The sequence below is a fragment of the Cygnus olor genome, chromosome 1 (assembly GCF_009769625.2).
Source record: "Cygnus olor isolate bCygOlo1 chromosome 1, bCygOlo1.pri.v2, whole genome shotgun sequence".
Lineage (NCBI taxonomy): Eukaryota > Metazoa > Chordata > Aves > Anseriformes > Anatidae > Cygnus > Cygnus olor.
In genome coordinates, this window is record NC_049169.1 from 46,299,570 (window position 1) to 46,322,520 (window position 22,951).

At 39.7% G+C, this 22,951-nt stretch overlaps 1 protein-coding gene across 4 annotated transcripts in view; it reads left to right on the plus strand.

Moving 5' to 3' along the window:
- LOC121069879 (ankyrin repeat and sterile alpha motif domain-containing protein 1B-like) overlaps positions 1 to 22,951 on the plus strand; it is an 89,346-nt gene that overhangs the window by 37,235 nt on the left and 29,160 nt on the right. For 2 of the 4 annotated variants that reach the window (XM_040556413.1, XM_040556410.1), the window contains 3 exons: positions 4,722 to 4,901; positions 17,362 to 17,436; positions 22,578 to 22,706. In XM_040556413.1, coding sequence (XP_040412347.1) covers positions 4,818 to 4,901; positions 17,362 to 17,436; positions 22,578 to 22,706 — 288 coding nt within the window. In that variant the 5' untranslated portion in view covers positions 4,722 to 4,817. The remainder of the gene's footprint in view (positions 1 to 4,721; positions 4,902 to 17,361; positions 17,437 to 22,577; positions 22,707 to 22,951) is intronic. The other 2 variants (XM_040556400.1, XM_040556416.1) reach the window with 2 other exon arrangements.

Below are 22,951 nucleotides of genomic sequence, written 5' to 3' on the forward strand. Positions count from 1 at the left end.
CTCCTCTCATTACACCAAATTCTCTCGGTTTCTTTGGTCCAGCGTCTTTGCTGTCTGTTACCCTTACCAAGTTATGGTCTGATGACCCATTCCTACTGTGTTCTCTGCAAAGGACTTCATATTCATCAACACTTTTTATTTTGGTATTTTAGGTCACATCTCCTGCATTTGATTGGTTTTGATTATTGTCATGGGGCTGAATTTGTGACTGGAATCTCATTTGGGACTAAATTTCCAAATGTCAGAGAGTGGCCTGTGCTCCCAAGTTAAATTTCCTGGTGTAAAGAGAAATAGAGAAAGACAGAATGAGGGCTCCTGATTTCTGTGACCAGCCTGTTTTCAGCCTGCTTAATCTCAAATGCCACATATAGACATCTTAAATCCAAATTCAACCTATTCCTAATGCCATGTCAAAAAAAGTGTCACAAGCCTATGGTGTCCTGCTCTAAGGCATATAGCACAAATGTGTGGATATTTTTCTAGTATCTTGTATTTGTTGTATTATGTGAATAATTTCCTGATGCATGGCAGGTGTTAAAACACTCCCAGGAAAGAGGAAACATGGGCCAGCATTTGAAAGTCACACATTTTTCCTCAGTACTGTCAGTGCCTTGGACTGGGGAATTAGTTCCTCTTCAGCAGGTGGGAACGTTTCCACAGCCTATGTTACTGGTTAGAATTGTGTATTCTCAGTTAATAGTGAAGATAAAGCTGGATGTCCTCCATCTGTAGTCAAAATGATAAAAAGTAGTCTGCTGCTCCACAGCTAGAGCTACTGATGCGGGCAAATGCTAAAAGTCATTCATCACTTCATAGTATTGGAGTCTTCACAAAGAATCTTAAAGTAAAGGACATGAGTTTGGAGTACGATTTCTTTCACATCAACCATGCCACTTCACCCAAAACAAAGACATAGCATTTGGTCTGTAGTTTGCAATAATTTTAGCTTGAAAATTGGTTTAAATAAAATATCTGCTGCTATTAGATTGATTTATATCTAATAGAAAAGATTGTTCCTTATTAAAAGAGTCTCTCTTTAAGGTCCCAAGGTCAACCTAATTATTGCTAGCACTTTATCTTTTTTTTTTTTTTAACTCTTTTCATATTAGTTTTTAAGGTATTTTATATATTTAAAGGAAAAAAAAAAGTTAAATATTTAGAATAGGAACAAATAGACTAATTTCCAGAAAACACATTATTTCCACATTAACTGTGTAATAAGGGAACATTATTTTGATTTCTAAGTCATATACTCAAAAGTTAGAAAATGCTGAATCTCAGGTTACCTGTGCAGTCTTACTTTCCTTTCTTGAGTGCATTATAATGTAATATTTAATTACATGACCAGTTTCACTGTTTTTCATGGAACCCCACCCTCACCCAGTCAGCCTTGGAGGTCAGAATTTAAACTAGGTATGACAATTTAGAGTGAAATGTTGAAGAAGTGTTAACATTAGTAATGATAGTTTAACACAAAATTCAATGCACTAGAAAGAATTCCTTTTTTTTGGAGCTGACTAGACAAACATCAGTGAGGCATCAGGGATGCCAGGGTGGCCTGGAGAAGGATCTCCTGAAGATCACTTTCCAGCCCTGAACTGCGTGGTTCCAGCTTGTGGTGGGTCTGAGAGGTGGGGACAAAGGAGGTTTCAATAGTGAAATGTATTGTCAAGCATCCCTGCGTTCACAGTGGGGTGGAAACATGGTAATGAATACACAGTAACTAGCAACAGCACAGTACTGAATACGTGATAGCACGCTGCATGGCCGTCCAAGCCTGATCTGCAGCTCTGTGAAGGAAATGAGAAAGTGGGTATGGAGTGAAGAAGAGTAATGAAGGAAGAATGAGAGAGAGCTTCATGATTAAAAGAATAGCTGTAGCTATGAGAATACAGATTCACACCTGCTTTTGCCACAAAGCTCTTGGATAATTCTTGGCAAGTTATTTAAGTAATTGCCTCATAAACAGTCACTAATTGTATGTTACAGACATTCTGCGTATTTGACTGGAGTCTGGAGTCTGATTTATACAAGTGCTAAGCACACAGTACTGCAAATTAGATCAATAGAAGCAGGGTTTCGAATACAAGCACTTGGAAAATCAGGCAATAGATACTGTAATTGGGCATCCAGAGTGGCTGATATTTATTAGCCTTTGTCTGTGTGTCTCAGTTCCCTCGCACTGAAGTGGTGATTATAAAATGCCAGAAGTCACAGGGTGTGGTGAAAATAAATTGACTGAAGTTTGTAAAGCACTTACAAGCATCATGAAAAAGACAATATTAATCATTCTATCTTCAGAGCAGGATCTGAATAGAATTTAGGGAAGAGGTTTGGGGCCATGAAATGAGGTGAGAATAAAATACTGATTACACAATAACTAATGGTAACATGGTGCTGAGTATATGACAACATGCTGCACAATTGAGGATCCATCTGTGCTGTGAAGGACTTCTCTGAGAAAATAGCATGAAATCATACAGTTAAATAGTGTACCGTAATGCAGAGGCACCGTTATTCTTTTATTTCTTGCCTTTGTAATTCTTGCCTTTATAGCAATCTTCCAATATTGATTTTTGGGTGAATTTCTTCTTTATATGCAGTTTGATAAAATATGAAAAACTTGTGGAACCTTGATAACCATTGCAAACTCTTCTGACACTGAGAGCCACTGATGGCCATGTCAGTCGATTGGTGCTAGCACTGGGTGAATTGTGGTTAGGGTAAGAAAGAGGTTACATACCTCGCTGGAACAGCAGGTAGCAGCAATTAGAAAGGAAGTCATTTGGTGCCCCTGTACTCAGATTATTTTCAGCAGAGGGCTGTGTGCACCATTGTGTCAGTGCTAGGCCTGTGGAAGAACCAGGAACAGGCTTTAGGGATGATGCCTCACCAAATCTTCTGAGTGTATGCAAACTCTAGATTTTCAGAAGACTTTAACTGGGCCAAATGTAGGTGGATTTGCATGAAGGAGGAAAAGACTATTCCTGAGAGGAAAACATTCCTTTCTTTGCCCTGGGAAATGTCAAGTACTTGTCTCAGATCACAGGCAAGCTAGAGAATTAAAATAAAAATAATAATAATGGAAAAAAAAACCTCAGTGAATTAAAAGTTGTAAACAACTACCCTGATTTTAGTCAACCAATGTGGAAAACACTAACCTGTTATTGTGACTGTGAGCAATAATGTCACGTAGACTCCTACAATTCAAATGTTAACATCAGATATTACTATTACTTGAGCACAGAAAGAGATTTGCAACTTTTCTTTCCATTTGGAAGAGATTACAACTCTGTTTTCTTTCACTATATCTTGTTTCTTAACAGCATGGAGTAAAGTAGCTTAATGCTTTGGAGAATTAGGTTTGGTTCAATGTAATCAGGCATGAAATATCCACTTTAATTCTTTATTTAAATGAAAAAGCACTTTTTTTTTTTTTTAACCTCCATGCACACTGGAACAGTTTTTTGCTGCTTCTCATTGTGGGGCATGTTCAGGTCCCTTCTTGCTTTTCAGTATTAAAATACAGTATTACAGCAATAGGTAATTCAGACACTGCAAACACACTCCTGGGTATGTTCTTTGCTCCAGAGAGCTTACTGCCAGAGGAACCGCTTGTGTCAGAGAAGTTGAGCATTGTGGGAGAGGAACTTTTACACCCTTCCAGTCACTACAGCAGTGTTTTACTGTCCATGCTGGATGGTGTGTCCACTGACTGAACAGCAAGGCGTAGCTCTGATGATGATGATTGCAGTCACCAAGGCAGTGCTGAGCAGTGGACTTGGGCACTGGTGTTTGTAATTTGTGTTTGAGCAAGTGATGGGGTGTGCAAGAGAACAGGTGTTTCCCAAGGTACGTGCGGTGGCTGTCTGTCACCAGTGTGGTGGCAGATCCTGGTAAAATGTGTGATCAAGAGGATGTGTTTAGCTGTTAATCAGATAGAGGTCATGTATCAATTTGCGTGGTATTTGCACATTGACTGATACAAGGTCACAGTTCAGCACAGGAAAAGCCTGGTGAAATGTTTGTACTCTGATGCTTTCCATCATTCTAGGAATTGTTATTTGGCTTGTTTCTGATGTCCAGTACCTCAAGTTAAAGTATGTTCTGCAAGACCTATAAAAATTGTAAACAAATTATCTATATTTTGTAAATGTTCATGCATTTATTTTTTCAGGCAAGGGATGTTGCTAGAGTTCAAATCACTTTCAAATCACTTTTGCTTCTCAGAGTGGCTTGAAAGGTGGTGAAAATGTATTTCATCTTACAAACAACTAGTCCTAAATCACAACTTCATTTGGGCCTTGACAAGAAGTAACTCACTGTTTATCTCTCTGTCAGTCCTAGTAAGGGACTGCTATATTATACAAGGAAGTTTTGGGGAAGGAATTTGCCACTTGCTCAGACCAGTAATGAAGTATTCTTCCCTCCATGTGGGCTCTGCACCTTTGGTAGCACATTTTTGGGCAAAGAGCCAGTTTTCTGAGTGCAGTCTGTCACCTCCCTAGCCACATGCACAGGAAGAAGAGAATCGTCTCCTAGAACCTGCCTTCCTCCTGGTCATGTACAAGGGAGATGGAGAGGTTCTGAGGAAAGAAAATGACTGCTTGCTCTGTGCCTATTTTTTTTTTTTTTAAGTATTATATGAAATACACTTTAAAATGTGAAGTTTGAACAATATGCTGCTCTTGTTATGCTGTATTTTTGTCCTCTCTGTTCAGGAACCCAGCGGTAACCACACTCCTCCTCAGTTGTCTCCATCACTTAGCCAAAGCACTTTCACTACTGGTGGCTCCCTGGACGTTCCCCACATTATCATGCAGGGCGATGCAAGGAGGAGAAGAAATGAGAACTATTTTGATGATATTCCTCGGTCAAAGCTGGAGAGGCAGATGGCACAGGTAGGATTACAACTATGCCATTAAAATGCTGCACTTTGCTGCAGTTGGTTACAGAGCTAATTCTAACCGTAGTTATGGGTCATGCATATATTAAGGCTGAATTGTAAACCACAAAGATTGACATTTTTTCCAAGCTGGGTGTTCCAGTTCTATTTCAAATACTGTAAGTTGGTGTGCCGTTTCTCTTGAGAGGAAGAGTTTTGGGGGTGTTTAGGTGCCTGCAGGCTGAGATGAAGGTGCCTGCTGCATACCAGAACATGCAGACTCCCACTGGCACTGCCTCTGCCCCTAGTTTCTGTAAGAAGGTGCAGATTCCTCAGTTTCTGAGCAACTTAGATAAAAATGAGCTGGCAAAAAATCAGAGGACTGGTGGGTGCGGTGATGAGGGTCAGCAATCTGCTAAACTTTGATCTGGGGATACATCTGAGTGTTTAATAAAAGATTTAACTGTATAACAGCTCATTTTAGCATCACAGCAGCACTACATCCGCATGGACATTAAATCAAGCTGTTCATGAAAGACTAAAGTAACCTCCATCTCTAAAAATCTTCACCCAACCAAAATATGGGTACTGATAATTTTAAATCAAGCACGTGTTGACCAGAGTAATATCCTGTACCGCTCCAAAGGTCAGTAAAGTTGAGCTTTGGCATCTTGTCAGCAAAAATGCCTTAGGATGAACTGAGCTGTGTTTTGGTGGCACATACTATGCAAGACAGCCATGCTTTGCAATGCATGCTGGGGACACGCCTTCGATTTGCCATTGGAAGCAGCCGGGCAGCCCGTGCAGTTCACAGCGTGGCTCATCCCAGCACATAGCAGGATGCTGCCTTCAGCCTTGCCTGATACTTCCCAGTGGTTGTCAGGCATAGCCCAAAATAGAGTCTCTACCCAAAATCCAGCCTCGAAATGGAAATAGCTATGCAAATAACTATATTATGGTTAACATAATGAACAAAAGGCTGCAGTCTCTGAGCTAATTGCATGAACAAGAAGAAGTAATTAAATAAACAAGCAAAACAAGGTGCTGCTGTTACCTGGGAACACAGAAACAAATTGAATTTGATCTGTTCAGAGGACATTTCTAGGCAAGTGAAATTGCATTTGTTAGGGCGGGGCTGTTTCCTTGACTTTTTAAATCACCTCATTTTCTGCTGTATTTTCTGCTGTGTAATGTTATTGTACAGAATTAAGGGGAAAGTTGCCTGGTGAATGAGCTTGTTTTCCAGTCAAAGTCTGCTGGGCTTTCGGGGCAAGAACAAGGCTGAGCTGAAGTCCAGCAAGGAAAAACCTACTTCTTACTGTGAAAATATTTCTTTGAAGGTCATGAAACTTAGTAGTGTGAAAATTAAGTGCGCACTTGCTCATGGCTGAGTAGACTGGTTCATCTGCTTAGTTTATCACATCACTTGGTTTACAAATCCCCATTCTCACTTCCTCTTTTAGTCTTTTAGTCACTAACATTGGAGAAGAAAAAAGCCATAGTAGCAATTCTTCCTCTCTACTTTTCACTCTTTTCTCTTCCTCCTTGAAGTCCTGATATTCCCTTGAGGTGTGACACACTCGTACCTCAGAGATTTTCTTCAGGCAGTTGAGATTGCTTTTCGAGAGACTGTAATATGTTGCATAGGCAAAGAGAGAACTGAGTAGTCAGTACTTAGGCCACTCCAAACCACTTAAAACCAATTATATGATCTTTTATTTATTTATTTATTTATTTATTGAAGTGGAGGAGGTGGGAAAGGCAGCAGTTTATACCTAGTTTGTACCCACTGCATGACTTCAGTGCCTTCTAACTTTCACTGTGGAATATAACAGTTATCCTTTGGGACTCCAAAGGGGAAAATGGGTTCAGTGAAATCTGTAAGACAGTATTTTCTGTTAGTCCCTGAACTCCAGTCTGTTTGGAGTCTTTCTCAGCTCTGCCCCCAAATTCTGCATTGCTGATGTATGCAAAATTCCCTTTGACTTTAATGGGAAAGTCAGTGACTCCCTCTGGTGATCATTCTCACTAAATTGGACTCACCCCATTAAGAGGCTAATCAGGGATTTCTTCAACCATTCTGGCCCAAAAATAGATTTTTAAATTTACCTTTTGCAATATGTGAAGTGGCACTTTGTGAAAATAAACCGTATTTCCATCAATTTTTTTTCCCCTAAAGCCCCTTTGAAACTAAAGGTGTGATAATTATTTCTGGAAAATAAAGGATATCCATTTGATTAACATGAGCCTTCTGCTCCATGTTTTATCTAACAACTTCCTCCTTGCAGTTTTCAGGCTCCTTTGGCTTATGTCAGATCAACACAACTTCTGAGGCTGATACCAATCCTGCTTTCCAGCTAGAATATTTCTCACAAACAAAATAATCTAGAGTGATTATTGGAAGAACCGTATTATTTATCTTAACCATTTCTTTGCTAAGCTGTTTGCACGCTGCTGTATGAATCCGCATGTTTACTGGATGCCATGGTAAACAGATGTGCATAACAATGTCTTTGTTGTGATTTTTTGAAAGGATTGTAGGTATACTGTTCACAATGAAATTAATGGGTATTTTATGGCCTTGAAGAGAGAGGCAAACACAGGAATGAGAGCTTTTTCATGGTATTGCTTTCATGAACTTGATTAGACTATGCTAGGATAAGGCTGTTTGTAGCCTCAATTTAAAATTTAAAATCTGAAGGGGATATTTTGAGAAAATCACAAGATCTAAAGTTGCCATCCTTACTATGGCCTGTGTTTTCACTGACATTTTACATGGGAATCATCAAGAATGTTGATCTTTGCATCAGATATCAACCAGTGTTTGTTGAAACAATGAGCACATCAGTTTAAATCTGTTTTCCTTCGATCTGCTAAATGGGCTTACACAATTCTCTAAATCATAATCAAATCTGCTTGTAAGTAATACAAGACTGTTTCCTGGAGGAAACACTGATTTAAATTTACTTAATGTGGGTGGTTTTGTCTCAAGGCCAGCATGTACCTTCATTCACAGTTCCCTAGCAGACTGTTTGCGACCTAAGAGGAAAAATCCGAATATAAACAATGAGTCTAACCAATTTACGTTCCCCACTGGAGTAGGTTTGGTCATCCAGCTCTCCAGTTCACATCCAAACTGTTAACTGTGGAACTCTTCAGCGTCTGGTTGGATAAATCACAACTGCCAAGAAGGTAGTACAGAAGATTGTGAGATAGTTTGTTTTCAGAAAAAGGAAGAAGAAAAAAATTCAGAAAGGCTTGAGTAGTCTGAGTCATCTCTGACTGTGGATGTTGAGTTCTGTGCCTGCAAGCTGCACATTAATACGATCAAATTAAAGTAGTTTAAAATAGCTGAGATTGCTCTTAAGATTGCCTAGACCTTTAAAATAGAAGTGAAGTCATAGAGGCAAAGCCTAAGAAATCAGAAGGAGGAGCCCATGGAAGGCAGTGGGCTCTTAATTCACCCTAGACATTGCAGGGAAAAAAAAAAAAAAAAAAACGTGGGCAAGAGCTTGGGGGGTTGACACACTGAAAACGCCCTCCCCATGGCAAGCAGGCAGGGAGGTGTGGGGAGTGCTGGTGGCAGGAGCAGGGCTGGCACGTGCTCTCCCCACAAATGAAGGCACCGTGTGCCCAGAGGTGCCGGAATTCTGTTGTTTTGGGAAGGGGCACGTGGGTGGGAGCCTCTTCTGGGCTCTCAGGAGAGCTCTGGGCTGTCACTGACTTTGGTAAAACAGGTAGTGAGTCAGGTTAAGCTTTCTGGTAGGATCGTCATGGTCCGTATGGGGGGCACCCCAGTGGGATTTGATGGGAGGTACGGAATCACATAGATCTGAGAGTTGGAAAAAATATTCACAAATCCTAGCAAGAGTAGTTCTTTCCCAGAAATGCTAACCCCAAACTTAATTCTGAAAGCCCTTCTAGGTGCTTTGATTCCCATTGGCTGAGGGATTCTATTGTTCTCTTCCCTAAAGCACAAGCTAACCAAACTGTAGTAAGTTTGAAATAAAGCTTCCCCCAACTAGTGGGATACTGCTTTGTAACATTGTTTTGTGAGATATAGTAATTCACTGAAGGAAGGGTTACGATTGATGTCTTGGAGGTCTTTTCCAACCTAAATGATTCTATGATTCTGTATGTAGAAGCTGGTTATTTAAATGGATTTAGCAGCTGAGATCCTTTTTCTACAGTAGAGGAAAAGAGTAATAAAAAGAAGAGACAGAAATAAAGAAGACCTGTTTGTAGGAAAATAGTTGTGATTTTTTTTCTCTCTGAAATTTTATCTTCAACTCAATAATATCTTCCAAATACTTCACAGATCTTAATGAATTCATTTTTCCAGTGCACTGTGGTTTAAAACTATGGCTACGTAGTTTAAAATTGTTTTCCATTTTACAGCTAAGAAAATGAAGATATAAGGATTTTGCAAGTTGGCTAAGATAACACTGAAATTTTCTAGAAACCAAAAATAGAACTCCTGTACGATAGGACCCATTTTTAGGTGGTGGCTGCAGTGTTGTGGGGTTTTTTGTTGTTGTTTTGTTTTGTTTTAACTTTTAACCATAGTATAGCATTTTTACTTGCTTGTTTCCTGCATGCTTTTCTGTCTCCTTCTCTGCTTTAGAAGGATTTAAAGATTATGGTGAGTGAAGGAAAATATGCCCAGGAGAAAATCAGTGTGTAAAATGAGATTATCTAAGAAGCAACGAAGAATGGATTTTATGAATGGTGGAAATTACTGGTGAAATAACAGAATTCTTTATAGTGGATTTAAGAAACAGTAAATACAAAAGTATGGATGTCCAGTTTATTTCATTCTGTTCTTTTTTTCTAAGATTTTCTTAATTCTGTTTTTCAAATAAGCAAAAAATAGTGTACGGTCTGGGGATGAACAAAAGCCATTTTAAAGAAAAGTATATAAAATCGAAACAAGATGTTCTATGGTTCATATTTTGAGGTTCATCTTATTTTTAAATATGGAAAGATGACTTATCTATGATGACCTTCAATTTAACATCAAAAGAAAAATGCTTTCTAAATCTATTTTTATTGCATTATATAGGTGTTACTGGATTTTGTCTTTTTAATTCAGATACATATTAATGCCAAAAATTACTATGTCTTGAAGCGTAAATTTTAACAAACCCTAGAGTATTTTTTATTCAGTGGACAAGTAAACTGATAAAGACATGAAAAATCTAGGCAATTTCTGTCTAAATAAAAAGGTGCATATTTTCATGAAGGCTACAGAAGCTAACATTTTAGAAATAAAGCTGTGGGATGTGGATCATACCTACATGCTGCTTCATCATATGGAATTAAGGAAGTTGTTTCTATATTTGGTACTAATGGTCCAAACAAATGCCATAAATACTACACCAAGATGGGGACAGATGTTCTTTCAAGATGGGGACAGATGTTCTTTATTAATTTACTGTTTTTTCACACTCAGCCTTGTGAGCTAGAAGCTCTGTATTGGAAAGATCATATGAAAAATGGAGGAGGATTATATGAAAAATGGAAAAGGCTGGGTAGCTTTTACTGACAAAGAGACTATATTCTTAATGAAAGGCTGAATATTTCAGAGTCAAAGCTGAATTTCAGTATCTAACGTCTACATGTTTGAGCTCCTGGGAAATAACTTGTACTGAGAGTCTGGGGTGCTCTTCTGAAAGAGCTGGGGTTGTTGCATTTTGGTTTTGTTTTGCTAAAATGTCAGTACCTGTGCCTAATGTTGAGGACTGAAGCCACAAATTTTATTTTTATGGGTGGTATTTGTCCAGAAGTTTCTCTCCTATATGCAAGACTAAACGGCTAGGGAGCACTTGTAACTGGCAGCACCAGCAGAAAGGGGAGTCATCAATTGGCAAAGGTTTGGCAGCTCACCACACATCACTGGGCCAGTGCTGCAGCTGTAAAAGTGCACCTCCAGAAGCCAGGCACGGCAGCGGCAGCCTTAGCAAACTGGTGGGAAGACCCTCAATCAGTCCTCCCCACCAGGAGCCCAAATCCTGGGTTCCTGGATGGAAATCAAATGAAAACTGACTCCATCATGTGAGGGAGGGTGTCAGCTGGCTGAGAGGGAAACCCAGGTATGTTAACAGTCAATTCTCATTAGAGAAAAATTTTCCAGGCATGTCCCTGTGTGCAGCAGGCACCTAGAGGCAAAGCAGCGTGGGACCTCAAGCCCTGCCCCTGGCTGGGGGGACAGCCCTTGCAGGCTCACGGTGGTCCTGGGCCTGTCGTCTGCCTTCCCGTGGTGTGCTGGGGCACACTCCTGCTTGTGAAAGCTGCCTGAGGGTGCTTGTTTCTTATTCTAATAAGAATTGTTATTTCTGATCTTGGCTCTATCTATAAAAGAACTCATTTCAGATTTCACTCTCCATCTCTGAAGATCTTTTTTCCACTGGAGGATGTGTGATTATTCCTGTTGGTAAGACAGGCTCTCCCCAGAGCTTGGGGAACATTCAGGGAAGCAACATCTATTGAGATTGCACAACTGCTCTCCCACAGTCCTGAAACATTTGGAGTGATGAATACAAAAGGGGCCAGCCAGCCCCATTCATCCCATTTCATTTGTTTCTTTCAGCTGTTGCACCTTTAAAGATTGTTTGCTGTGCCACAAGTGATTTTCTGGGATTTGATCCAAAATTCTCCTCATTTCTGGAACGAGACTGAATTATAGTCAGCGAGTTACTGCTAGATAATTTGCATCAGAGAGAGTGGGGGTTGCTGTTGTTTCTTTGCTTCCCTTCTGTGCCTTACTGGAGCTTAAGTGCCAGGATGTGGGAGCAGTTTCCTGAGGCTCAGCCCTGTGGTGGGACACACAGTAGAGGCGGTGGGGAGATCAGGTTCGTGGCTCCTCTTCTTGCACCAGATCTGCAAGGTGGACATGCAGGCCTTGCAGAGTAGAGATGGAAGCCAACAGAAGAAAGAGCTCTCTAAACATGATCAGAAGCCATCAACTCCCTCTTCTCAGGCTTGCTCAGGACTGATCAGACCATTTGGGGCCGATGTTTTCCTAACTATGGCCATGCCTTGGTGTTTTCTAGACTTGTTGTTCTCTCCTGGATTCCCTTTGTTTGCCTCCATCCTCCTTGAAGTGCAGTGTCTAACACTGGACTCTGCCCCCAGATGATGCCTCACTGGTGGCTGTGCATGGCACAGAAATTCCTCCCCATGCATTACTATATTCTACTTGTATTAAATACTTTCTTTTTTATTTAGGAGAGGGGAGTTCCATGAAGGGCCACCAAGACAGTTGGGGGCTGGATCCAGCATTTGTCCTGTGAGGAGAGGCTGAGTGAGCAGGGCTGGCTGGAGAAGAGATGGCTTTGGGTACAAAAATGGAAAGAAGAAAGGCTGAGACTGGATGTCAAGAGAAACTTCCTCCCCACAAGGAGAGGCAAGCAGTGGGACAGGTTGCTCATAGAGGCTGAGCAATCTCTGTCCTTGGAGGTTTTCAGGACCTGACTGGATGAAACCCTGAGCAAGCAGGTCACATCTCACAGCTGCTCAAGCTTTGAGCTGGGGTTGTAAAGAAAGTTTCCTCAGCTCCCTTCCAACCTGAATTATCCTGTGATTTGTTTGCTTATTCATTTGCAAAACCTCTGTATTTCACTTGTAGTATACTGAAACTTCCAGATCTGTGTGACCTCCCTGTTAAAACACTCTGTTAATCTATTTGATATTTTATTTGTATATTTAATCTTACTTTACCAAGGCATACTCTTACCATACTGAATATCATCTGACCAATTTCTGCAGTTCATCAAATCCATTCTCAGTTTTTACCCCATTCTGAAAAGTCCCTGAGTTCTGGATCCTCCCCAGAGGGTCTGCATGGAGCAGGTCATTACAGATTCTCTCGACATGTTCCAGTCCAGTTCTGCTTAAATACTGATAATTATTCTCTAAATGTGTATTTCAACTTCTTGTGCAAATGCTGCATTTTGATTCAGGCTAGTTTGTGTACAGAGAACATCACATGACATTGCATCAGAAGTTGCATAATCAGTGTCCACGTCCTGCTGTGCTTCTCCTTGCTGATGATGATTTAGTAGGCCCGTTTTCCAACAAAGGAAGGAAATTTGGTCTGAGATGATTCATGCTGAACAACCTCATTATAAACATCTTGAATTTTTCTTGGCCCATAAATGTTCTGGTGGGTAACACATTGCAGCAAGATCACACTTTTTCATTAGGCTCAATTTTGTATGTGTGCATAGAGGGAGAGAGGGAGGTACATGCACATTTATTTATTGATACATGAGCATTTATTTCACATGGCCAAGAGCAATGTCAGGAGATTCCAAAGGCCACAAGGACCAGGGGATGGTGACTGGATTTTTAAATGATTTTGCTAGAAACTTGCTGGTCCCTGCAGTTTGGCTGGCTATAAATTCCCAAACCTTTCTTTACTCCCATCTTAAATATTCTTTTAGCCCTTCTTTGGTCCTTTTATTATCTTCCATGACTTTTTGAGGATAATTACTCCTACTTTAAGTAAATCTTTGACATCTCCTTAAGTGCCACGAAGTTGACCTGTGTTGAATACATCAGGACTGCTTTCTACCGAGCTCCTATTCCTTCTGCATATGTTGCCCACATATTCTTTCTGTTGTTTTCCTTCTTTCTTCTCCTTAAAAAGGGTATCATTTCCATGATCAATCCTATTGGTGTGTGATCACCTTTGGTAAAACTACTTTCTGTCTTCAGATTATCAAGTCATCCCTGTCAACAGGGATGGAGCTTACACTAAATTTTCAGGTAATTTTGTTCACCTTACAAAGCACTAAGTTATCTCTGACACAGCCTGCCACATTGAAGACCAACATATGTCCTGTCCTACATTTTTTCAAGTAAATATATGAGTAACTAGAAAGAGTTGAAGCAGATGGGAATGTGGAAACACTTTGTAACATGATTGGCTACTAACTTCACTGCAGGTGTCTGAAATAATTACACCCTGTTGACTTCTATCACAGATGAAGTTAGCAAGAGCAGTAAGAAATATTATTTTTTATGTGAGTATGTTTTCTGGAAATCACAGAGGTTAAGTTAGATAAACAGGAGAACTGAAAATGTCCGTAAAACAACTCTTTTAAAAGGCAATCATGAAGTGATTAGGAGGCTATGTCAGAACTGACTGCTGGGAAAGGAAGGGAGATGGCTGAGTGGAGAGCAGGTGGCACAGAGCCTCACCTCCCTCCCTCTGGCACTGTTAACCAGCCATCTATATCATCAGTAGCACATGGTAGGAGCTGTGCAGTGCAGGCTACTCCCTTTCCCTCTTCCTTCACCCCTCCTGTCTGTCAGAGTTGTGTTCCATGGTGACGACTGGGAAGTCTTTCATGCATGGGACATCTATAGCTTTTATATCAGGATATCAGATTCTTGTTGGAACATTGTTCTTCCCAAAAGATAAATGCATACCAATAAGATAAGTGCATGACTGATGCTAATCAGACAATAGCTGGTGCTATTTTTATTATTTTTAGCTATGTTCCTTAAGAAAAAAAAATGTTTGTGAAACTCTCTTTTTCACAGAACCTTCTACATCAGTGGTATTAAATGCCCAAGTGTATTTCTGTTTATTACTGTGGAAGTGCATGCACAGATTTAGTTCTTTTCCTTCTTTTTGAGGGCATATGGTTTGGGAACTGAAAATTGGGCATGTTTGAAGTCTAATACCAACTCTCCCTCCTACTGCCTACTGATTTTCTGGCCTCAGATGCTCACTTAACCTTTTTCCTTTCCTTGGTTCCTTCCACTTCAGCGCAAGGGTATGCAACCTTAAGTACTTCTCACAGGGATTTCATAATTCATTAAAAAAATTCAGCACTTTGAAGATATAAAATATGTATATAATAAATGCTAAATATTTTTACAGTGGTCCAAAGAAAAGGTTGGCTTCTGAATTTCAATTCATTACCTTCCGTAAAATTAATGTTCCTTCTGTACTGCATGTCAGTACCTTAGTCATTCAAACATTAATGAGTACAGAACTGAGTAATGAGTTTTGCATGGCTGTACTTCCCACTGGCCATTGATGCAGTCATGAGACATTCTCAGTCGCTGCTGGTCCTCTTTAATAAATCTAGTCACCTGTACTTAAAGGTAATTCAGCTTAATTCTAGACCCTCTAAACCATTAATCCTGGAGGTAGGGAGCAGGGACCTGGACCCAGAGCTCATCTCTCGCAGATGAGTGCTTCAAACATCTGCTTCCCTTCATTTATAAAAGGGATTGAAGACAGCCTATCTTCTGCTGCTTTAACCCGTAAGAGAGGAAGGTGAAATACGTAAGTGTGAATTCCCTCAGTCAGAGAAAGGCATCAGATTCAGAGCTCCCAGCTCTTGGAGTGAGTGGACTAACCCACAAGGTTCTTTCTGGGGACGGAGGGACAGGGTGGGCAGCATTGACATGTGTAAGAAAGGATTGATTTCCTGCCCATTTTTAAAAGCTTAAAACTTGTTTATGCAGTTACTGCAGTGTTGTGTTACCTGTTCCCAAGTAAGTTAGCACCTAAGCAGCCGTAGATGGACCTGGTGTATTCATACATTTCCTGCCACATCAGTGTAGGGCTGTTATCACAGAACGGCTATGCCAGGGCCACAGCTGCTTGCAGGAGGCACCAGGCACCACTGCTTGAGGGCAAGTCCTCAGGAGGGGCAGGACTGAAGGATAACCTTTGTCTCCAGAATATCAAGGTGGTGAGAACCAGCTGTACGATCAGACAGCATCACGGCAACCTTGTGCCAGCACCCTTAGTGCTGGAGAGAAATTAAACGTCTGTTAGCATGCAGTGCCATGCTAATTTATCTTATTCCTTTCAGGACCTCAGCAAGTGTGTCCAAATAGCACTGCAATATGTTTTCTTGACTGCCAGATGCTTGGGGATGCTGCACCTGGCATGGAAGTGCCTTCACTTTTACGCTTTTCTTGAAAAGCTGAGGCACAGCCTCTGGTAGGCATCACAGTGATGGGCATGGCTGGAGCGTCCAGAAATCAGTTTTCTAGACATACAGATAAGGAGGAAAAAAAAAAAAAAAAGTAACTACTGCTAGGTAGTTCAGCAGGAGTCACTGGAGTGGTGCTTGCTGCTGGCCTTACACTGAGAGCCCTCTGCATCACTAAGGAAACACAAATAATTTTGAAAACAAGATAGAGAAGAAATTAACTGGATATGGGAAAATTTAAAAATAGCTGAAGCTGGGGGAAGGGATGTGTGTGCATGCACTTCAAATTATGAAGGAAATAAGGGACAATTAACAACATTAGGCAGCCACCAGCCTGTCTGGCAGCGCGCGGTAGTCAGTACAGAGGGTGCCAGCCTGCCCTGACAGTAACCAGAGCTGATAACCTAGTCTGTCGCCAGCCAGGCAGCCAGGTTTCAAGCTGCTGAAGGTAAGAGCAAGAGCCATATTTCTGAGAAGAGCTGTGATTTTGGGGTTATCTGTTTTGAGCATCGATGCTGAATTCCTGCTGCTGCTGCTAAGAACCAGCAATGCACACTCTGCTGCTGTTAAATTACTGATACTTTAATTGCTAGATACTCTGGATGCTGCAGTTGCATTTTTCATGTGTGTTTGGTGCTTTTTGTTGCTGCCTGCCTAAGATACTGTGGGCAGCTCCTATGTCTGATGCTTTGTTTTAGTTGCTTGGCTACTGTAAAATGTTATCTTAGCTTTTGCTAAGGTGTCAGGATGCTTTCTTGATGATTGTCCAAACAAGGAAATATGTAGCGGATGCTGGTGAATGCTGTGCTCGTCTAGCTCTGTTGCTTTTGCTAGAGATGCTACAGTATGCTTACTTTGCTTTGCCTACTACACACTATCTACAAAATAACGTAGAATGCTGAAAGAAACCTTTTTAATTGCTAAGTGGGGGCATGGTCAATACCAAAGGTAATATTGTCTGTAACTTTATATGCAAAGAAACTGTTGGTGGAAGGAGATGGTGGCTGGCTGCTTCACTTAATTACAGTGCATTCTTTCCTGGTAATTGTTGCAAAGAGAACTGATCTTTCCTGTTGACTATATTGCCAGATTTTTCCCTCTCTCTATCCCTGTGAAAATCTCCAGCAGAGTGAGATTCAAATCTCAAAACTTAATTGGGGGTGTTGACTTCAAACTTCTTTCCTGCCAAAAACTGAAAATAACCAATTCTTCTGCTCTCTGCGTTTTCTGTTTATGCCTGCATAACTTTCTCTCTTTACATCACCAGCACTTCTGACTAAATTGTTTTCTTGTACTCACAGTTTGAAGCCTCTTCTAACATCTCTGAATAAGCTATGTTTCCTTCCAGTCAGTCCAAAAATATTTTGTCAGCAAATAAATAAAAAATTACTTTTAACAGCTGTTTTTCTCCATTCTTTAATGTTATTGCAAGCCTTTTCTTAATTATTCTTGCCTTTTGGCAGTTGCGGTGCATTAATATTTACAAGATGAGATGTAGTTTTCTGTTTATATTAGCAGTCCTCTGTCTGTGAGATCTGGACCAACCAGAATGCAGGATATCCTTTCTCATCGATTCATCAGGTTCATAATGTAAGATACAGTGATAAATGGCTATGTTGTCACTCTATGGATGTACAGTCTGTTGCCATGCTGTTATCTACGGGTGTCATGTTGTTGAAATTACAAAAAAAAAAAAAGTTTGTAACTTGTCCTCCCTCTTTTGGGACTATGTGTGCGCGCATCCGTGTATCGTGCCATGTGGTTCGCGTATGTTGGCTGTATGATGCGCATACAGGATGCGGGGGGATTGCCAGCAGCAGTCTTGCTCGGTGGGAGCTTTGATTTCTGTTCCTGGTGTTGTTGTTTGCTCACTTCTTCAAAGCACGAAACAGTGTAAACAGCGCAGTTTGCACTGTTTCACCCCCACACTGTGTTGTTGCTGCCCTTTCTGTCTTAATCTATAGGCTTCGCCTAGCCAAGGAACGTGTTGTGTTTGCAAAGGCAGTAAGGCACTTTTGCGGAATTAGCTAGCATCAGTAGTGCTCTGAATTTTCATAACTTCTGTGACAAATCCACATGGGCTGTACAAGTGAGAGCAAAACCAGTTATCTGTATTGCAGTGTGGTAAGAACAAGTCAGAGGTTCAAACTTCACCGAGCACAGTCGTTCAAAGGGTCTGTAAACGTCTCCTGGTTTCTACCATTTAACTGCCTTCTTGCACTATTTCTGGCAGAGAGGGGCCATTTTGGCTACCAGGTTTTAGAGTCTTTTAAAAGGTAGGTACACCACACGCCCATCTCTATTATTTCAAATATATATATATTTATATATATATATATATATATATAAGGAACTAATAATAAGGAAATAATTAGGATTTGGCTGGCCCGCAGAACATTTAAAATTCTTACAGAGAGAAAATTATTAATTTTTCAGCGAAAAGCAATGTATCTATGTGTGCTCCAATTTATTGTTGTCATGGCAACTAATGCACGTTACCATAACTAGGCATGAGGCTTTAACAGGTGAAGAGTTAGAAGCTGTAGGCCTTGTTAAAAATGAATACATTCATGCCAATCAAAACTAGGCCTAATTTTTTCTATAGCATGGAGGTTTTTTGACTTGACATTTTAATAAAAAGATGAGGCAGATGTTAGATTTTATAGAAGTTGTAGTCAGATGACTTCTTACCTGTGACTACTACTGCATCCAGGTGCCTTTAATGAGTCAAATATGGTTCTTGGAGAATTGGATGAATTAGAATAACCTGTGCTACAACAGTAGAAATTACCTAATAGCAGTAGTCTGCTTCAGCAGTTCATTTGACATCAAGTATGTGAGCCCTGAGAAGTGCACATCTGCCTGTTTTCAGGCCTATGAAGCACTGCAAAGGCATGAGAAATTGGTCTTTAAGGCCATGACCTTTATGGTTAAAAATTGTCACTGTAAAAGCATTGAATCTCATCCATTCTGGCACCTTACTTGAGATGGCTTTGGTATGTAAATTATTTATCTGCAAAATGTGGAACAAAAAATCTTTTTTGTCAAGGTGACTGAGGCCAGTGAGAAGAAAGATGCTGGCTAGAGACATGGAACACCAGACCACAGGCAGCACAGTGAAAACCACGTGAGAAGTTGCACAGCTGCCTGATGAGATGCAAAATGAGACGAGGAATAAATTCTCTCTTCCCTTTCTACTTCATCAGATAGATTAAAATCTCCATACGTATATAGTCTCATAAAAAATACATAAGCTTAAATGTTTGATTATTTCTTGCAAATATATATTGCAAATTAAATATTCAAATAAGAAAATTCTTATCTTACGATATGTATTTTTAAAAACTAAATCAAATATTATAGTTGGTCCGGTACAACAATTTCTGAACATTTCTATAGTGCTTGAAAGTGTTCTAGGTGCTTATTAAAGACCTGAATCTCCATACGTCAACACTGAGTTGTTCCACACCAATTCCTCAGATTTACAATTCATATTTTTCTACCCCAGACTTAACTGTCATCCCAACTCTTCTCCTGGTCAAAGATGTTTCTGCACCTTTGCATTTAAACTGGAGTTAATTGCCATCATGACACAATCATAATCATCCTAAATCTCAGAATTTTAGAATCTGCCTGGTGTAAGTCAGCTGAAGAACTTCTCCTTCCTGTAGAGGTTTTTAAGCCCAAATTTATGAAAGTATTTTAGCTGCCTTAATGCAGTTTAAAGGCTTTCTTCCCCTTCAATTAAAAAAAAAAAAAAATTTAGATGCGGAGTATGTGATAGGAATTACATTTTTAAGCATATACATGGATCTGGTCTTTGGAGAGTACCTTGCTGTAACTCAGTCTGAGTAGATAATGAATAATAGCCGTAGTATGGTTTAAAAATCTAAGGACTTTGGTAAGAAACAAATAAAAGGAAATGAGACCAGAAAACTGAATATAAAAGCACTTATTATACAGTTACAAAAGAATTTTTTATGACTATGTATAACTCTTCTTCTCCTTCATCATAATAATATATTACCTATGATGTTTAATTTTATGCTGCTTTTCTTAGTATCTGCTCCCTCTGCGAGAAACACCAGAGTACATGAAAGGTCTTCAGCTGCAGTTGTCTGTCAGGAACAGCAGAAATTCCCCCTCTCTACCTTCCCTTAATCTGAGTTATATTGTGAATTTAGATCATCCTAGGGACATGTATAGCAATCTTATTGCTTCTGTTTTGTCTAATTTAAAAGGATGAGATACTTGGATGACTGTATGTATTTATAGAGTAATTGATGGATACGAATCAACAGTCTCCTCACAGTCCCTCTCTAAGTTTCTTATACACTACTTTTATTAGCCTGATTGAAGATTATTTCTGATTTCCTTATTATTATTGCTTCCTAGCTCCTTTATAAAATTGAACCAATATGAGAGGTAATCACTGTTTCTCTTGTCACCACTCTTCATTTAAAGGCAGAAGGGATGCAGTTCTCCATGCATTGACTCCCTTTTGCATGAAAGATATTAAATCTGTAAAATGTTGTATTCATTTTAGTCCTTAAGTACCCTTCTTACTTTGCCAGTAACATCCATTTTCTGTATTCAAGACCAGTGCAACAAAAGGGTTTGGAGCACTACCCAATGTCACTTATTCTGTAGAAATACTGCTCCTCCCTGACTGCCATCCCTGGGCTTCCTCGGTGGAAAGACAGATGGTCAAAGGATGTACTTTTATAGCTTCTGTATTCTGAATTTACTCCTGTTCCATCGTAATAACCTTTTGCTAAATGGTTAGGATATATCTCCTGAGATCTGTTTCCTTACAGGGAAGATGCAGGAGTATATCTTTGTTAGAAGAAAGGACTGTTTCAGGCGTTCCATTAGTTACGGCCTTGAACACTTCATGACAGACAGCTGAGCATGCTGTGGAAATTTCTGAGGGATGCAGTCCATCTTCTTTTGTAGTCAAATACAAACTGTATTAGTAAGGATACAGTTTCTTACCCCTTGTAATATGATTGAAACCATATTTTATAAGAAGAACTGATTCTTAAATCAAATTCTCACTGCAGATTAAATATAATGAAGGGTTTTATAAATTAGTGGTCAGAAGGATTAATTTCCGTGGATAAAGAATGCTAAAAACGTGAGCAATTGCTGATGTTTCCCTTTCAAAATTTAAGGTTCAAGTCAGATCCCATAGCATATAGACAACTTAAGTAGGCAAAACAGAAATTACAATGCTGTATAATTTGTAGATGTACTAATAGCGTCAACATAAAGTAGGTTCGACTTGTTTTACGATGTTCACTTGCTTGAAGTTACCATATTGGCAGGGTAATGTTGCTGTTTCCAGATTTATCTCTTGCTTTTCATTGCAGAGTTGTGCAAATGTGTGTCATTTCATTATTTTGTGACACATGAAAATGATGTACTTGTTTTGTTTACTCTGTCCTGATTTAATTAGTAGGATGTGATAGTTTGCCAGACTTCTGAATGTCTTCAATAAGAATTTTCATGTGTTTTCGATGCTTAACTACTTCTTACTTTAAAAGTCTTAACTTCTAGCCATATTTTGTGTGAAATGGTGATGCCTTGCTAGTTTCAACACACATTTTAGCAATATTACATACACAGAACATTCACAAGATATGCGCAGTTAAAGAAAGTGGTAGCGTAGTCCAAATTGAAAGACTCATATAGAAGAGGATAAAATAGTTTGAGAAAGAACAACTAAGGGAGGAAGAAGGATCAGGAAGGAGAGATCTGATCCCAAAAGTCAGAGAAAGAAGGGGAGCGGAATTCAGAGAGACCAGACCAGATAGGCTAAGGGATGAGTGGGATCGGTGACAGAGGAGAGGTTGGGAAGAGGAGAAAGACGCCATCTATGGGTGGAAGGAGCCTCAAAGGCTTCAAAGGGCCCAAATGTCAGTCCAGGTCCAGTAAAGCCATGTCCAAAATATGTGGTGCCAGATGAAACCCAGACCAGCATTCCTGTGCTGTGGGGATTCCTGTACAGATGCCTGCACTGGCTCTTTTTGAAAGGGAGAAGAGTGCCATGTGAAGGGGTTTGGCAACAAGCTGCAGTCCTGCCCTTGTTCCTTGAGGAAAGAGGGGAGATGACAGCTCTAGGAAGACGATTGTTTATCAGTGAGAATGATGCACATGGAAGGGCAATGTTAGTAATTCTGCAATGAGACATTGAGAGAAGGTGATCAAAGTAAATATTCATAAAGAGATTAAAGAATACCTCATATGTTTGAAGAATGTATAATATGTCTTCAGATAAAAGCAAAGTCTCAGTTATTTAGCCATTTAGGAAAGTTAGTTATCAGTTATATATGCTGGATAATGGAAGACTTATTAGCTGTGTAGAAAAGCTTGCAAAACACATAGCGGAATTTGTGAATGGCACTTTTGTGCATCTCATGATTTTTTTCAAGTGCTCTCATCCTCATACATATATTGTAAACAGTTATTTTTAAGGAAGATTTCTGGTGCCTAATGATTTTATTCTAAAGGTAAATAGATTTGATTAAAGCATCATTAAACACTACAGTAGATGAGTTTGGATTACAAATTAAGTCATGAAAAATGCTGTAAATAAAATAAGTGAGTACAACTTCTACATGGCTCTATATGTAGAAAATATGTCACTGTTAATTGATCACAATTATGGAAGGCTACTTTATAGTGGATTTCTGCAACTTTTTTTTATATCTTGAGCATCTGATTTTCAGACAGGAGACTGGGGAGAGCCTTCAATTACCTTGCGACCTCCAAATGAAGCTACAGCATCAACACCTGTACAATATTGGCAACATCATCCAGAGAAACTCATCTTCCAGTCTTGCGATTATAAAGCATTTGTAAGTGTTTATAAATTCAGTGGTTTGATTTGGAGTAAATATATTAATGTTAGATTTTGATAACTTTTTTTTCAATTTATAATATTTTGTCAATCACTTCTAATGAAACAAACCACTTCCTCTGCAATACTGTAATTATAATAAATGAGAAACAAGCATGCACAGTAATTTTTGCTATGAATTTTCTGATATATTGCAGCCCATGTAGCAATAGCGTTAGGGAAATGACACTATGAATAAGTGGC